The 13,864-nt window shown below is 43.3% G+C and overlaps 1 protein-coding gene across 3 annotated transcripts; it reads right to left on the reverse strand.

The window, feature by feature from the left end:
- Window positions 1–1,192: 1,192 nt before the first annotated feature.
- On the reverse strand, window positions 1,193–10,310 carry KCNE4 (potassium voltage-gated channel subfamily E regulatory subunit 4). 3 transcript variants are annotated; one of them, XM_043522890.1, is made up of 3 exons: window positions 10,191–10,288; window positions 9,161–9,728; window positions 1,193–1,250 (listed from the first exon to the last, which is right to left on the reverse strand). In XM_043522890.1, the coding sequence occupies exon 2, from the start codon at window positions 9,700–9,702 to the stop codon at window positions 9,205–9,207; it is 498 nt and encodes a 165-aa protein (XP_043378825.1). In that variant the 5' UTR covers window positions 9,703–9,728; window positions 10,191–10,288; the 3' UTR covers window positions 1,193–1,250; window positions 9,161–9,204. The 3 variants fall into 3 exon arrangements, with proteins under 3 accessions (XP_043378825.1, XP_037765482.1, XP_037765481.1); XM_037909554.2 differs by lacking the exon at window positions 1,193–1,250 and having other exon boundaries at window positions 7,403–9,728; window positions 10,214–10,310; XM_037909553.2 differs by lacking the exon at window positions 1,193–1,250 and having other exon boundaries at window positions 7,403–9,728.
- Between the last annotated feature and the right edge of the window lie 3,554 nt (window positions 10,311–13,864).

The raw sequence follows: 13,864 nt of genomic DNA on the forward strand, positions 1-13,864 counted from the left end.
GACTTTATTCGCAGACCAGAAAATAACTGTTGGGGATGTTGAAATGCCTATATGTATCCTTGGGGACCCAGCCTACCCCTTAATGCCATGGCTCATGAAGCCGTACACAGGCAGCCTGGACAGTAGTCAGGAGCTGTTCAACTACAGGCTGAGCAAGTGCAGAATGGTGGTAGAATGTGCATCTGGACGTTTAAAGGCGCGCTGGCGCAGTTTACTGACTCGCTTAGACCTCAGCGAAACCAATATTCCCACTGTTATTACTGCTTGCTGTGTGTTCCACAATATCTGTGAGAGTAAGGGGGAGACGTTTATGGCGGGGTGGAAGGTTGAAGCAAATCGCCTGGCTGCTGGTTACGCGCAGCCAGACACCAGGGCGGTTAGAAGAGCACAGGAGGGCGCGGTACGCATCAGAGAAGCTTTGAAAACCAGTTTCATGACTGGCCAGGCTATGGTGTGAAAGTTCTGTTTGTTTCTCCTTGATGAAACCCCCCGCCCCTTGGTTCACTCTACTTCCCTGTAAGCTAACCACCCTCCCCTCCTCCCTTCGATCACCGCTTGCAGAGGCAATAAAGTCATTGTTGCTTCACATTCATGCATTCTTTATTCATTCATCACACAAATAGGGGGTTGACTACCAAGGTAGCCCAGGAGGGGTGGTGGAGGAGGGAAGGAAAATGCCACACAGCACTTTAAAAGTTTACAACTTTAAAATTTATTGAATGCCAGCCTTCTTTTTTTTGGGCAATCCTCTGTGGCGGAGTGGCTGGTTGGCCGGCGGCCCCCCCATCGCGTTCTTGGGCGTCTTGGTGTGGAGGCTATGGAACTTGGGGAGGAGAGCGGTTGGTTACACAGGGGCTGTAGTGGCAGTCTGTGCTCCAGCTGCCTTTGCTGCAGCTCAACCATACACTGGAGCATACTGGTTTGGTCCTCCAGCAGCCTCAGCATTGAATCCTGCCTCCTCTCATCATGCTGCCGTCACATTTGAGCTTCAGCCCTGTCTTCAGCCCGCCACTTACTCTCTTCAGCCCGCCACTTACTCTCTTCAGCCTGCCAGCTCTCCTCCCGGTCATTTTGTGCTTTCCTGCACTCTGACATTATTTGCCTCCACGCATTCGTCTGTGCTCTGTCAGTGTGGGAGGACAGCATGAGCTTGGAGAACATTTCATCTCGAGTGCGTTTTTTTTTCTTTCTAATCTTCACTAGCCTCTGGGAAGGAGAAGATCCTGTGATCATTGAAACACATGCAGTTGCTGGAGGAAAAAAAAGGGACAGCGGTATTTAAAAAGACACATTTTATAAAACAGTGGCTACAGTCTTTCAGGGTAAACCTTGCTGTTAACATTACATACATAACATATGTGCTTTCGTTACAAGGTCGCATTTTGCCTCCCCCCACTGCGTGGCTACCCCCTCAACCCTCCCCCCTCCCTGTGGCTAACAGCGGGGAACATTTCTGTTTAGCCGCAGGCAAACAGCCCAGCAGGAACGGGCTCCTCTGAGTGTCCCCTGAAGAAAAGCACTCTGTTTCAACCAGGTGACCATGAATTATATCTCACTCTCCTGAGGATAACACAGAGAGATAAAGAACGGATGTTGTTTGAACGCCAGCAAACATACACTGCAATGCTTTGTTCTACAATGATTCCCAAGTATGTGTTACTGGCCTGGAGTGGTAAAGTGTCCTACCATGAAGGACGCAATAAGGCTGCCCTCCCCAGAAACCTTTTGCAAAGGCTTTGGGAGTACATCCAGGAGAGCCGTGAATGCCAGGGCAAATTAATCCTTTCACATGCTTGCTTTTAAATCATGTATAGTATTTTAAAAGGTACACTCACTGGAGGTCCCTTCTCCGCCTGCCGGGTCCAGGAGGCAGCCTTGGGTGGGTTCAGGGGGTACTGGCTCCAGGTCCAGGGTGAGAAACAGTTCCTGGCTGTCGGGAAAACCGGTTTCTCCGCTTGCTTGCTGTGAGCTATCTACAACCTCATCATCATCATCATCATCTTCTTCGTCCCCAAAACCTGCTTCCGTGTTGCCTCCATCTCCATTGAAGGAGTCAAACAACACGGCTGGGGTAGTGGTGGCTAAAATGGCATGCAGCTCATCATAGAAGCGGCATGTTTGGGGCTCTGACCCAGAGCGGCCGTTCGCCTCTCTGGTTTTCTGGTAGGCTTGCCTCAGCTCCTTAAGTTTCATGCGGCACTGCTTCGGGTCCCTGTTATGGCCTCTGTCCTTCATGCCCTGGGAGATTTTGACAAAGGTTTTGGCATTTTGAAAACTGGAACGGAGTTCTGATAGCACGGATTCCTCTCCCCATACAGCGATTAGATCCCGTACCACCCGTTCGGTCCATGCTGGAGCTCTTTTGCGATTCTGGGACTCCATCATGGTCACCTCTGCTGATGAGCTCTGCATGGTCACCTGCAGCTTGCCACGCTGGCCAAACAGGAAATGAGATTCAAAAGTTGGCGGTTCTTTTCCTGTCTACCTGGCCAGTGCATCTGAGTTGAGAGTGCTGTCCAGAGCAGTCACAGTGGAGCACTCTGGGATAGCTCCCGGAGGCCAATACCGTCAAATTGTGTCCACAGTACCCCAAATTTGAGCCGGCAAGGCCGATTTAAGCGCTAATCCACTTGTCAGGGGTGGAGTAAGGAAATCGATTTTAAGAGCCCTTTAAGTCGCAATAAAGGGCTTCATCGTGTGGACGGGTGCAGGTTTACATCGATTTAATGCTGCTAAATTCGACCTAAAGTCCTAGTGTAGACCAGGGCTTAAACAGAGCTCTGTGATCAATGGTGAGCTGAAGTGATGTGTTTATGTGGAGTAGTGTAGTTAAGCAGTTGAGTTTGAACCAGGTGGAGATTTTTCAGAATGTGTGATTTCTTTGCTAGATATAGAGAGTGACTATCTATTTTAGGTACTCCTCTGGCCGAATTACTGTATTATCTGAGCACCTCACAATCTTGAATGTTTTTATTCTCATAACACCTCTCTGAAATAGGGAAGTGCCATTATCCTATTTTACACATGGGGAAGAGAAGCAGGGAGGGTAAGTGACTTTCATAAGGTCACTTAGGAAGCAGAGCATGGAATTGAACGTGGGTCTGCTAAATTCTAGTCCCTGCTCGTTCCAGCCTCATCCAGCAGAGGCCCCAGGTCTCTCTTGGCTGGGGAGTCCCTCCTTTCTCTTACCCACACAGTGTACGAGCTGATGCCACCAGAAGTCAAGCTCTCAGCAGACCCCTCTGCACTCCACCATACAGAAACGGACTCCCCATGCACCAGGTCGCAACACTCTTTGGTCCAGACAGACGCGTATTTCTGTGGCATCGCAACCCCATGTGCCAAGTTGCAGCACCACTCATTAAAATTTGACCCAGCTGCCCCTCAATAGCATTGCAACCACACACATGAGGCAATACTCCAGACTGCTCTGGCAGCAGCTATACTGACTTAGTGAGGGACCACTGCTTAAAACTGGTCAGCCCATGTCCCCTTCCTCCTCCAATACGGCAGCCTATGGGACTGTGAGCAAGTTCAAAAATCTTTGGGAGGCATTTGCAACCCTTAGGCCACCCTAATTGACTAAAACAACAAGAAAAAGGGTAAGCTTGCTCTGTACTTAATTTGTAATGAAAGAGGTGCTTGGGCTCAAGCAATTTTTTTACCTTGATAACTGATGTGGCAAGTCCAGAAGTGCTGGGGCTCAGCCCTGGCACAAATTAAGCACTGATTTGGCTATTATTTCTGGCTCAGGTGTACAAGGAAGTGCAGAGGCATGTGAAGATGGAAAAAAATAGCAAAAATAATTAACCAAATGTGTCCATAGGTAAAACACACTCAGTGATTAAACAACCAATTGTTTGGTTGGCTCTAGTCATTCTTCCAGCTTTCCAGTCCAAGAATTTGCATTTCTTACTTGGCATAATGTGGGTCTAGATTAATAACATAGCTTCTCTGAGGGAAAAAAAGAGCTTTCAGGTGAAACCAAAGAATCTAAATATTTTAGCCAATACATGTATGAGCAAGAAATAACATAGGGCCACTGTATGGCCCAGATGTGCTATCATTTCATTCTATGGTACCAGGCAAATTGCTGAGGTGTCCTGTGCCTCATTTTGCCTAGCTATAACACCACTTACTTACCTCAGAGCAGGGCTTCCTTCATATTTATAAATGCTCTGAGATTCTTGGGCGAAAGATTCTACATAAAGGCAAAGTATTATTATACCTTATCTTGACTGAAAGCATCAGTAAGGATGCCTCTGTTACACTCTTAAGAGAATTATATATTTGAGGCCTGTGTATCAAATATTCTGGAATAACATATTTATGCAGGTACTTATGTGGTCGCCATCACCGTCACATCTGAGCACCAGATTTTTTAAACAATAAAATAACATTAACAGTCTCGCCTAATCTCTGTTTCCATCCTTCCCAGCCTGTAGGAGAATTGACTTGATTAATTTATAACTTTATCCTCATATCCCCCCAGGCAACTGGAAACAGGAAGCACCCGCAGAGCTGAACTCCTTATGTGCAGGGAGCGTATGGTGCCTGTGCGGATGGCAAACATCCTGTGTCCCAGTGCAGTAGACCTACAGCAGCACTGCTCCAGGCAGGGCTTTCTATGTTGGCAGAGACAAGGGCAGGATTTTCTCCTTAATTATTACCTAGACTGTATCTGTTGCAGATGAGAGAGTTACCTATATGGGGAGTATAACCCATTCTTTGGCCTGAGGACCCAACATCCCTCAAGGAGCATTACAAATCCACATGCTGAACTTGCTGCTGTATTTTGTTCAACAGGTGATCGCTGAGCTAGTTTATGAATAAAAACCACACATTGTTACCTATGTACGGCTCCATCAAAGAGACTTCTGTTACCTAGTTCAGCAAATAGATGATATACAGTGCTGCCATGAAATGTGTGCCTAATTAATGTGTTCATTTCAGAAAGGAGAATGTAAATAACTGGTGTGTTGGGCTAGAACCTTCTACATTTGGTCAGATTACAAGCCATTATCATCATGTTCCAGCCCAGGCATATTAGCCATGAATCAGCCTAATTCACTTGTGGGAAATATCCACACCATTGAAGAATATAACTAAATCGGTATTTTTTTCCTCTAGCTGCCTGTGGACTTTAAAAACTAACTAAACTGAGAAAATATTCTTGCTTTGGTTCACAGTTTGTAAAGAGTAACACAGCCTCCTTTATTTTGAAACAATAACAAATGGTAGCCGTAAGGTCACCAAGCAATCTGTGAAACAGCTTTTCTTTCTGTGTCATTGCCAATCAACTTTTTAAGCTAGATGCTTGTTTCTTAGCTTTTTCCTCGGCAAATCTAAGTATTAATTTAAACAAAGACCAAAAGCAAAGGAAACAGATACATGTAAAACGAAAGAGTATATTTTTCCCCTAGTTATGCACAATACCAGGATAGGCTAGAAGTCTATCAGGTCTTTGTCAAAGTGGCCATATTATCCTTCGCACTTTTTAGCTGGCTTCAGTGGTAAAGAGATCCCAGATATTATATTACACACTGTATATTTTCTTTTATTCCTCAATTTATTGTACCACAATTTAAGCCCAGAAACAAGCTAAACTTTTGTTGCCAAAGTTGAGCTGTATTTTTTTCTTTCTTTCTTTATCTCCAGTGCTGTCAGAAGTCATTCATCAGCTTCACTGATGTGGCCCCATCACTGCAATATGATTCAATGTGGAAGCTGGAAATTTACTTAACTCATACCTAACTGGGGAAACCTCTCCAAACTCCCCAGTTCCAGTGCAACTTTCAGCAGATAGCAATGGCCCCTGATGCACTATTAGCCTGAGGGTGAGGGTGATGGCCAGGTCTAATCTATTCCCTCAAGCCTACCAAAGGACCCTGACTTGACTCCAGAGTCCTGACCAGCTCCCTTCCTCCAGGCTGGAGGAGAAATGAGATGAGGAGAGCCACAAGCTGCATGGGACAGAGCCAAACATCCTAACTATGCCATGTGAATGCCCAACACCAATGCCCAGGCAGCCCACTAGATTACAGAGATCTCTGTCAGATCCTTTCTAACCCCCTGCTATCACAGTGGCACCTGCCAAAGTTGTGACAATTTTAATGTAAACCTCCTAAACCAGATCTCCAGGATGTTGAGTGGAAGGGGAAAAAAACCCACACAGCAGTTTGCTGATTTTTGCCAAATGATAAAAATCCCTTCCAGTCTCCCAAACTGTCCATTAACCAAGCCCCCCTCACAGTGTCCCCAGAGCCCCAGCAAATAGATGAAGGATGGGGCTGAAACAGGGAAGCCCACAATGTCTACACCACCGAGGTGGAAGACTGTATCAACACTTCCTCCCTGTCCACCAATACCACACCAGAGCCCAGCACCTCCCTCTGATGGCAGTAGCTGTGAATGGGGCAGGCCCAGAGCCCCGGCCCAGATGCAGGCTGTGATCCTTGCCAGGCACCACAAGGATGTATGGAGGGGAAAAAGAGAAGAAGCAGTCCCCGAAGGCTGAAGGTGAAGGAACGGAGCTCTGAAGGGAGTGTCTCCACTGCTTCCAGCCCCACCCTAGCTAGCAGAGTGAGCAATTTCATAACATGCTTAGCTCATAGTAGTTTACTGGCTGCATTTACAGTATAGAAGCCTGTAACTCTGCTTTTACCAGCAGACATCACAGTGAAAACACTTTAATTTCTATGGGTTTTGTAAGATAAACAAGTGTGGAGCTATCTCAAAGGGCCAGACTATTCCAACCTCCTTCACATGGAGTAGTACCTTACTCTATGAGTAGCCCATCTGGTTTCAGTGGAGCTACTTAGAGATTAAAGTCCTATTGAATGTGAATGGCACAATCTGGTCCTAAATCATTAGTGAAGTTATCATAATTTGAAGTGAACATTCCAACTACAAAATATTGCTGAAAAATATGGAATAGCTGGTGGTGTTTAATATTCCTGTTTAAAATAGCAAGCAAATCTCAGTAATTAAAACCAAAAGGTAATTTAAGCTGAGTGGTAAAATATAGTAGAAAAGCATTTAAAACCAAAATTGCACATTAGTTTGGAGATATTATATACAGTAATAGTAATAAATAATACAAATTTCCATTTAGATGCATAATATCTATGAATCTGAAAGCTCTTTGCAAAAGGAAGGTAGAGAATTCCTACCCCATTTTCGGGGGGTGGGGAGAGGGTTCAGAGGTGCAGACAGAATGGGTTATTCAAGATGATATCAGAGTCAGAAAAAGAACCTAGAATGCCTGATTCCCAGTTCTGTGTTCAGTCCACTATCTCCTTCCACACATGGAGATATGGGAAATCAATTAAACAAGAAGTTAAGAAAAGGACCCATTACTGGACATCTGTTTGGACTAGTGAACAAACATTACACCCAGGAAAGGTGTTTCTTTATTTAAATAAAAATTAGTGCCAATAAAAACAATAAACTATAAATACATAAGACAATTATATACAACTCAGTATATACACCATTTTTACAGATACAAATACATTTAAACTAAAATAAAAGGAAGGAGGAGAAAGCAATGGAAAATGTGACAACTCACATGTCAGTCTCAGTTGGAAAGTTTCAGGATTCAAGTGATTCCAGGCAAAGTGCCAAACTTAATTTGGCTTCTTTCAAACTTAAACAGCCCCCTTTGGAGTAAATCTATCAAAAGCTTTATATGGTCTGATCTAAAGCTTACTGAAGTCAATGGAAAGAAAATCACTGACTTCAAGAGGTTTTGGATCAGGCCCCTAGTGACCAATACAGCTTTTTCCAACCACAAATATCCCCTGCTGTATAAGAAGGCTGAAGTGATATGTCTGTATAGCCTCTCACATTATATTAACCCTTCAAAGTGAAAACAGAGCTCCCACTGCTAAACGGAAGAAGTACAGAGGACTTTTGCCTCAGTTAATTTCTGCTGTTGTGTTCATGTTTTTCAAACTGTCTCTCAAGCTCTAATGCCAATGGATAAATCACAGAGCTATTTTAACTCAGGAAATATGCAGGGACGTTTTATAAGCATATTCCTGTGCAATGCTTTAAGATTTCAGTTCTTTGCTCTCATGCGCAAGAACTAATCTACGCATAATGTTACAATAAAATGTCATGCATGATTGAAATAATCATACTTTGATTCAATATTAACCTTTGCTTATTTTAAAAAATGAAGTAATTTAGTAGCTAATGCATTTGTAAAACCACAGTGTCATTCGATGAGGAAAAGTATTACAACAGTGGTTTAAAAAAATTACTGATCACAATATAGAAATGCATGTGCCACATGCAAGCCAATAGTGGAAGAAAAAGGAACAGACAAAAAATTCAACCTGATGTTTATCTACACTGATTTCAGTAGAAGAAGGGTCAAATTCTCTGATGGTGTAAATGGGCACAACTTCATTGACTTCAATGAAGAATTTTGCTCTGAATGCTTAGGGTAAAATCCTGGTCCCCTTGAAGTCAATGGAGTATAGCCATTGACTTCAGTGGGGCCAAGGTTTCACCCTTAATAGTTAAAATTCTGCTCTGAGTTATACCCATGAAAGACCATTTATTTCAATTCAGTGCAACAGAGCAGAGCTGGCATTTTTAGCTCTTACAGTTTGTAGCAAAGATCTTTTAATGTGTTTTGCACTGAAAGATCTCTGACTTTTGCAATCAAATTTATATTGCTAAATGCACATTTCTAATTGGTCACGTGAAGTCTCAGGCATCTTCAAGTAAAACTTCAGTGGTCTGTGGCTTGATAGAAGAAAACAGTAAAAATACTTCTAGTAGATCAAATATCTCTGAGAATGGACATTAACAATGATTCAAAACTAGTCACTTACACTTGGATAACTACTCTCAACATTTCCCAGATATTTGCAGAATTCTGAAATATGCAGAGGATATATCAGTAATAGTTACCTACTGAGAAAAATATTCTCCATGTTCTTAGCACTTACAGTAAAGAAAACAGCGTTCAATTTTCTAATTAGTTTTAAAAAAAACTAATTTTTAAGTTTCACTTTGATGTTTGTGTATTTGATTCCTCATCTTGCCAGCTTTCAAGAACATATTAGGTTCTGGAGCACAGCTACCTGTTGAGAGTTTGTTGAGCAGGAAAGTAAAACTGCAAGATCTTAACATTAGTTCCACTCACTCTTTTGCCAGCTGATGGGACTGCTTTTCAAAGGCCTGCAAGTGCTAGGAATTTTTGTGGATGTTTTCCGAAGACCCTTCACTGCTCTCATTGAGAAGGGCTTCTGACGCTTCCCCCAGCTCAGCATCCAGCACTTCCTCTTGAATGGTGAAGTGAATATCTGGTGAGGAAGACTCCGAACTCACACTGCTTCCCTCCATGGAGCAGACAGCACATGACAGAGATGGTACCATATTCTCTTGCAGCACATTTAGCATCATGGGGATCTGGATGGACCTCAGTCCTGACACGGTTGGCAGAGGTTTCATGGCTTCTTCCCAACGCCTTTCCTCATCTTTGTAGAGCAGAAGCAAAGTGGATTTCTTTTCTTTCCTCTTGGATTTCATGTAGCCCAGCATTATTCCCATTAAGAAGATCCCATAGAAAGACATGACAATCAGAATGTAAAAGTACTCATTGCCACTGCTGCTGTTCTTCTCTGGAGTCTGAGGTTCAGCAGTCAACATGGTTTGAGTCATGTTTGTATGATCCATCTTCAACATCAAAGCACTTTTGCCAGAATTTAAGCCTAGAAGAGAACATGTGTGTTGGGTATCAAAACTCCAGATCAGATATTTGAAAACAAGCCCCTATAGACATGCATGAATTAAAAACCCAAGTTGTTCTTTGTCACACACAGTGTGTTATCTTTTAAAAGCTGGCAGACCCCAACAGACTGAAGTTTACATAGTCTACAGTATTTAGGCAATAACTAATCTTTTAATCTAATGAAATATCATTCAAATACAGAGAGTATTATACAGAGAGCACACAATATTAAATGATAACAAATACAACTTTAAAATATAACAAAACCCAAATATGGACATTTAGCATTATGAATAAAAGTGGAAAATACTCTACGAGTCACATTTATGTAACTGAAACTGGCAATTCTCCTGGTTGCCAATGTTTCAATAGGAAAAACGAAGTTAGAAGTGTTATTGCATTGAATGGTGTGGGAGAAAGGAAAGAGACGCGAGCCACTTACGTGACTATGCAATAATTCCTTACTTCACAAAGCTCAAGAGATCTTTCCTCTGCCAAATGCCGGGTGTTCTGAAAACTTTGCTCTGCTGCAGTCAGAATATATAGTCTCTCAAGAAATGTGTCATCACGTGTCTTGGAGGCAAAGTTTACAATAGTTTTGGGTTGGAGTCAACAGATGAACTCAAAGTTCAACCCACTGAATTCTTGACAGCTGTGAAAAGAAAAAGGGTTGGGAATTCAGAGTTGCTTTTTCTTAACCAGCACAGCACCAGATCTTTCAGGTTGCAAATCTGTTTCCCCACACACTCACACACACACAATACTAAATTTGAACACCGAAAGCTGTTGTACATATCGAAAAGTCTGCTAATCATAAACTCTCCTTTATTATAAAATACAGAAAAATACATTCACGGTTTTATAGTACACTGTGGAGAAGGCCTGTTGCAGCCAGGTGCAAAGTTACTGCTTTCCCTGAAGTCTGTGGGGGGGCCAGATTCTCTGGTGCCCTGAACCTGACGCAGTCATTTAAACCATGACAAATGGAGAGCAAAATGCTTCCACATTGGAATGGTGGTGGTGTCCGTCTACTTTGCTCTCACTTTGCAGAGGGGGCAGGGCAAAGGAGAGTCAGGTCTTGGATCCTGAATGAACCTTTCTAGGTAAAACACCCTTGTATATAAATGGTAGTTTTCAGTAGCACCAGTAAGCTAATAATACTTAGTATTACAGGGTCATATTCACCCCGAAACAGAGATTTAGTGAAAGGCCCTCTGCACCATTGAAACCAATGGCTAGGCTGCCATTACAGGGTGCTTCTGTAACTCTGTATGAAAATCAGCGCTGGGGGTAGACTAGTGAGTGAGTGCACAGAACCTACAATTGCACTGATCAATTGACCCTAACCACTCTCTCCTATAAGTGGCACAAGGGGCCTGTGACTCTTATGCCACCGTAGACTCCAGTACAAGCTGTAGGAGGCAGGAGGCCAATGTTGCAGCTTGAGGGAATTTCCCCTCCCCATGGCCCCCACCCCCACACAAAGCCTGATTAGCCAGGCCCCATGCATATTATGTGAATGTCTGCCGTAGTGGATCACTTCAAGGATGTTTATGTAACGGGACGCTTCCATTCCAGACAATATTATACCAATGTTGTGGAATTTCCTCATTGTAGGTTCTGAACTTTTCCACAGTAAATTGTGGATTCCTTCAATAGGCTCCAAACGCTTTGCAGCATCATGTCCTCTCCGCATCCCTACGCTATATTGGTTTATATTATTATACCCATTTTACAAGTGAGTATGCCAAAGTACAGAGAAGGAAAGTGATTTTTAATGAAATTCTTAAGTCCAGGTGACACAGAACACAAGCCCTATCCATTTTCTACTTTGCTATGTTTCCTTTTTCTATAAGGCCCATGGATATAAAGATTAAACCAGAAGGAAGGATTCCCCTCCCCATCCCTTGAAACTGAGGATCTGCTCTCTAGGATGTTGATTTTATCCTCTCCTCACACATTCCCATATGGATAGCTCAGGAGATGTTGACGTTGGACTAATGTCTATTGGGATTTCATTTGACAAAATCTGTCTGCAGCACCCTCTTGCCAAGTCTGCATTTTTCCTCCCTGTTCCCTACAGATTACTGAGCAGAAAGCACTAACATAACAGTGGGCTTAAATGCCTATCAGTGCAGAGCTTCCAGTTGTCTGGTTACCTTTGAGGATTTTCTTTGGTATTCCTGTCAGCTTCATATCACAGCCACCTCCCTCCCAGCCAAGAGGGCTAGATGGTATCCTGCCCCAATAGGCCTCCCACCTGGCTGTAAGAATTAAGAATTCAACACCTTAAAGCCCATGGGTCATATTTTTCCCTCAGATGAACATGTGAGACTTCAATGGACTTGGACAGAAGACACAAAGATGCATCCAAGGTTAACATTTGGCCCAATGCAATACATCCTAGCAGGGTGAGATCTCCTCCCCATGCCCAAAAACCCCAAGTAAATGGGCTTTGTGCAGGGAACCAACTGGTGCTTTGGAGGGGGCACAGAGACAGGGAGAAGGGCAGCTCTTCAGATCCTCTGCAGTCACTGCTCCAGCTCCTGAACTGAAACAGGGACATGTGAGAACCCCCAGTGCAAAGAACTGTGTTTACCTACATACTTGTAGCCTCTTATTCCACCTAAACTATCATGGTCCCACACTGTCCAGTCCCCAACCTTCCCCCATTACACCAAGCTTCCACTCCCTGCACTAGCAGACATGGCATGGAGCCCAGCTCCATTATATGCAGGAGGCAGAGCTCCCCTTTGCACCTGCTCCGTAGCCTCCCATTCCCCATGTGGTGAAATTGTATGTAAAATAATACTGAATTAAATTGCTGCAGCCAGTCAGAGCACAAGAAAGCTGTGCAGGTACCACAGCCCACACAGTTATACAATTCCTTGAACATTGGCTGAGAGGGGAATGGATGTGCATAATGAGTGAATGGGTATTTCTCAAAAACCATTGTAACCATGGTTACTCAGACTGGCTGCTGCCCACAGAATTCCCCCATCTGTCACACCATGTGACCCTACATTAAATACACTTGAATTTCAAAAGAACCATTTTTGCTAGGGGAGGAGACACTAACCCCTTTCAAAATGGTAAAGAGGGGGGGTAGAGGGACAGTGAGGTGAGGCTGGGTAACAGAGTGACATGGTAGAGATGATGTCAGATGTTAGATGGCCAGGTTGTTTCTGGGCTTGCGGATGGGAGTTCTGCGGACAATAGACAACTACAGCAGTGGATTTTATAGCATTCAGAGTGCAGGGGTAAGAGGATGGAGAACACCTTCCAGTTGAGTAATGGCGAGTTTAGGGTGCTTTCCTCAGTCTTTACACAGTAATAATTAAATCCTTGCCTTTGTCCTAAAAGATCAAACCCAGGATATTGTTATCAGCTCAGAAACAGGAAGTACTTTCAAGTTATTTGTTGAATACAAAGTTTATATAGAATCCAAAATTGCACTAACATCAGTGGGAGCTGGGTCTGAGTAAGGACAGCAGGGACTTGTCCTAAAGAGGTATCACATAGTACTGTTTAATTAGCAACTGTTGCTATGAAGGCAGAGTTGTGGTTATATCAGTTATACACAGCAGGAATTATGGGCCCGACCCTGTGAAGTGCTCTTGGCAGGAAGCACTCAGCACATTGTGGGGCTGGACCCATTGTTTGATCACAGTGATGGCTCCATGTTCTGCTATTACTAGAGGTGGCTGAACAATTTCTTCCTGAATTTATCTTTCCCATCAAATAAGCAGTGTGCACCACATTGACCAGTGGGAATTGAGGGTGCTCAGTGTACAGTGTCATGTCAGTTTTGATGAAGTTTTGTCTGGAAAAAAACTGGAATGGATCATTTTCATAAGGTTGACAGGCGACACTTAGTTTTTGTTTCAAAATGACTTCATTTCAATATTTTTATTCTATAACATTTAAATCAGAATGAAACTTTTTGATCAACCCAAAACATTTTTTTCCAGAATTTCATTTTGCAGGAAATTTCAATTTTTTTTTGTTCCATTTCAAAACAGAAAAAAATTGCAAAAATTACAGAATTTCCTGTGGAAACAGCAGCTCTGGCTCCTGCACAGCTATAGTTATTATCCATCTTCACTCATCTTTGTC

Source organism: Chelonia mydas, chromosome 9 (genome assembly GCF_015237465.2).
Source record: "Chelonia mydas isolate rCheMyd1 chromosome 9, rCheMyd1.pri.v2, whole genome shotgun sequence".
NCBI lineage: Eukaryota > Metazoa > Chordata > Testudines > Cheloniidae > Chelonia > Chelonia mydas.

Excerpts from the sequence above, each read along its gene's own strand:
- KCNE4 (XM_043522890.1), bottom strand. The coding sequence starts at position 9,702 with ATGTTGAAGATGGATCATACAAACATGACTCAAACCATGTTGACTGCT.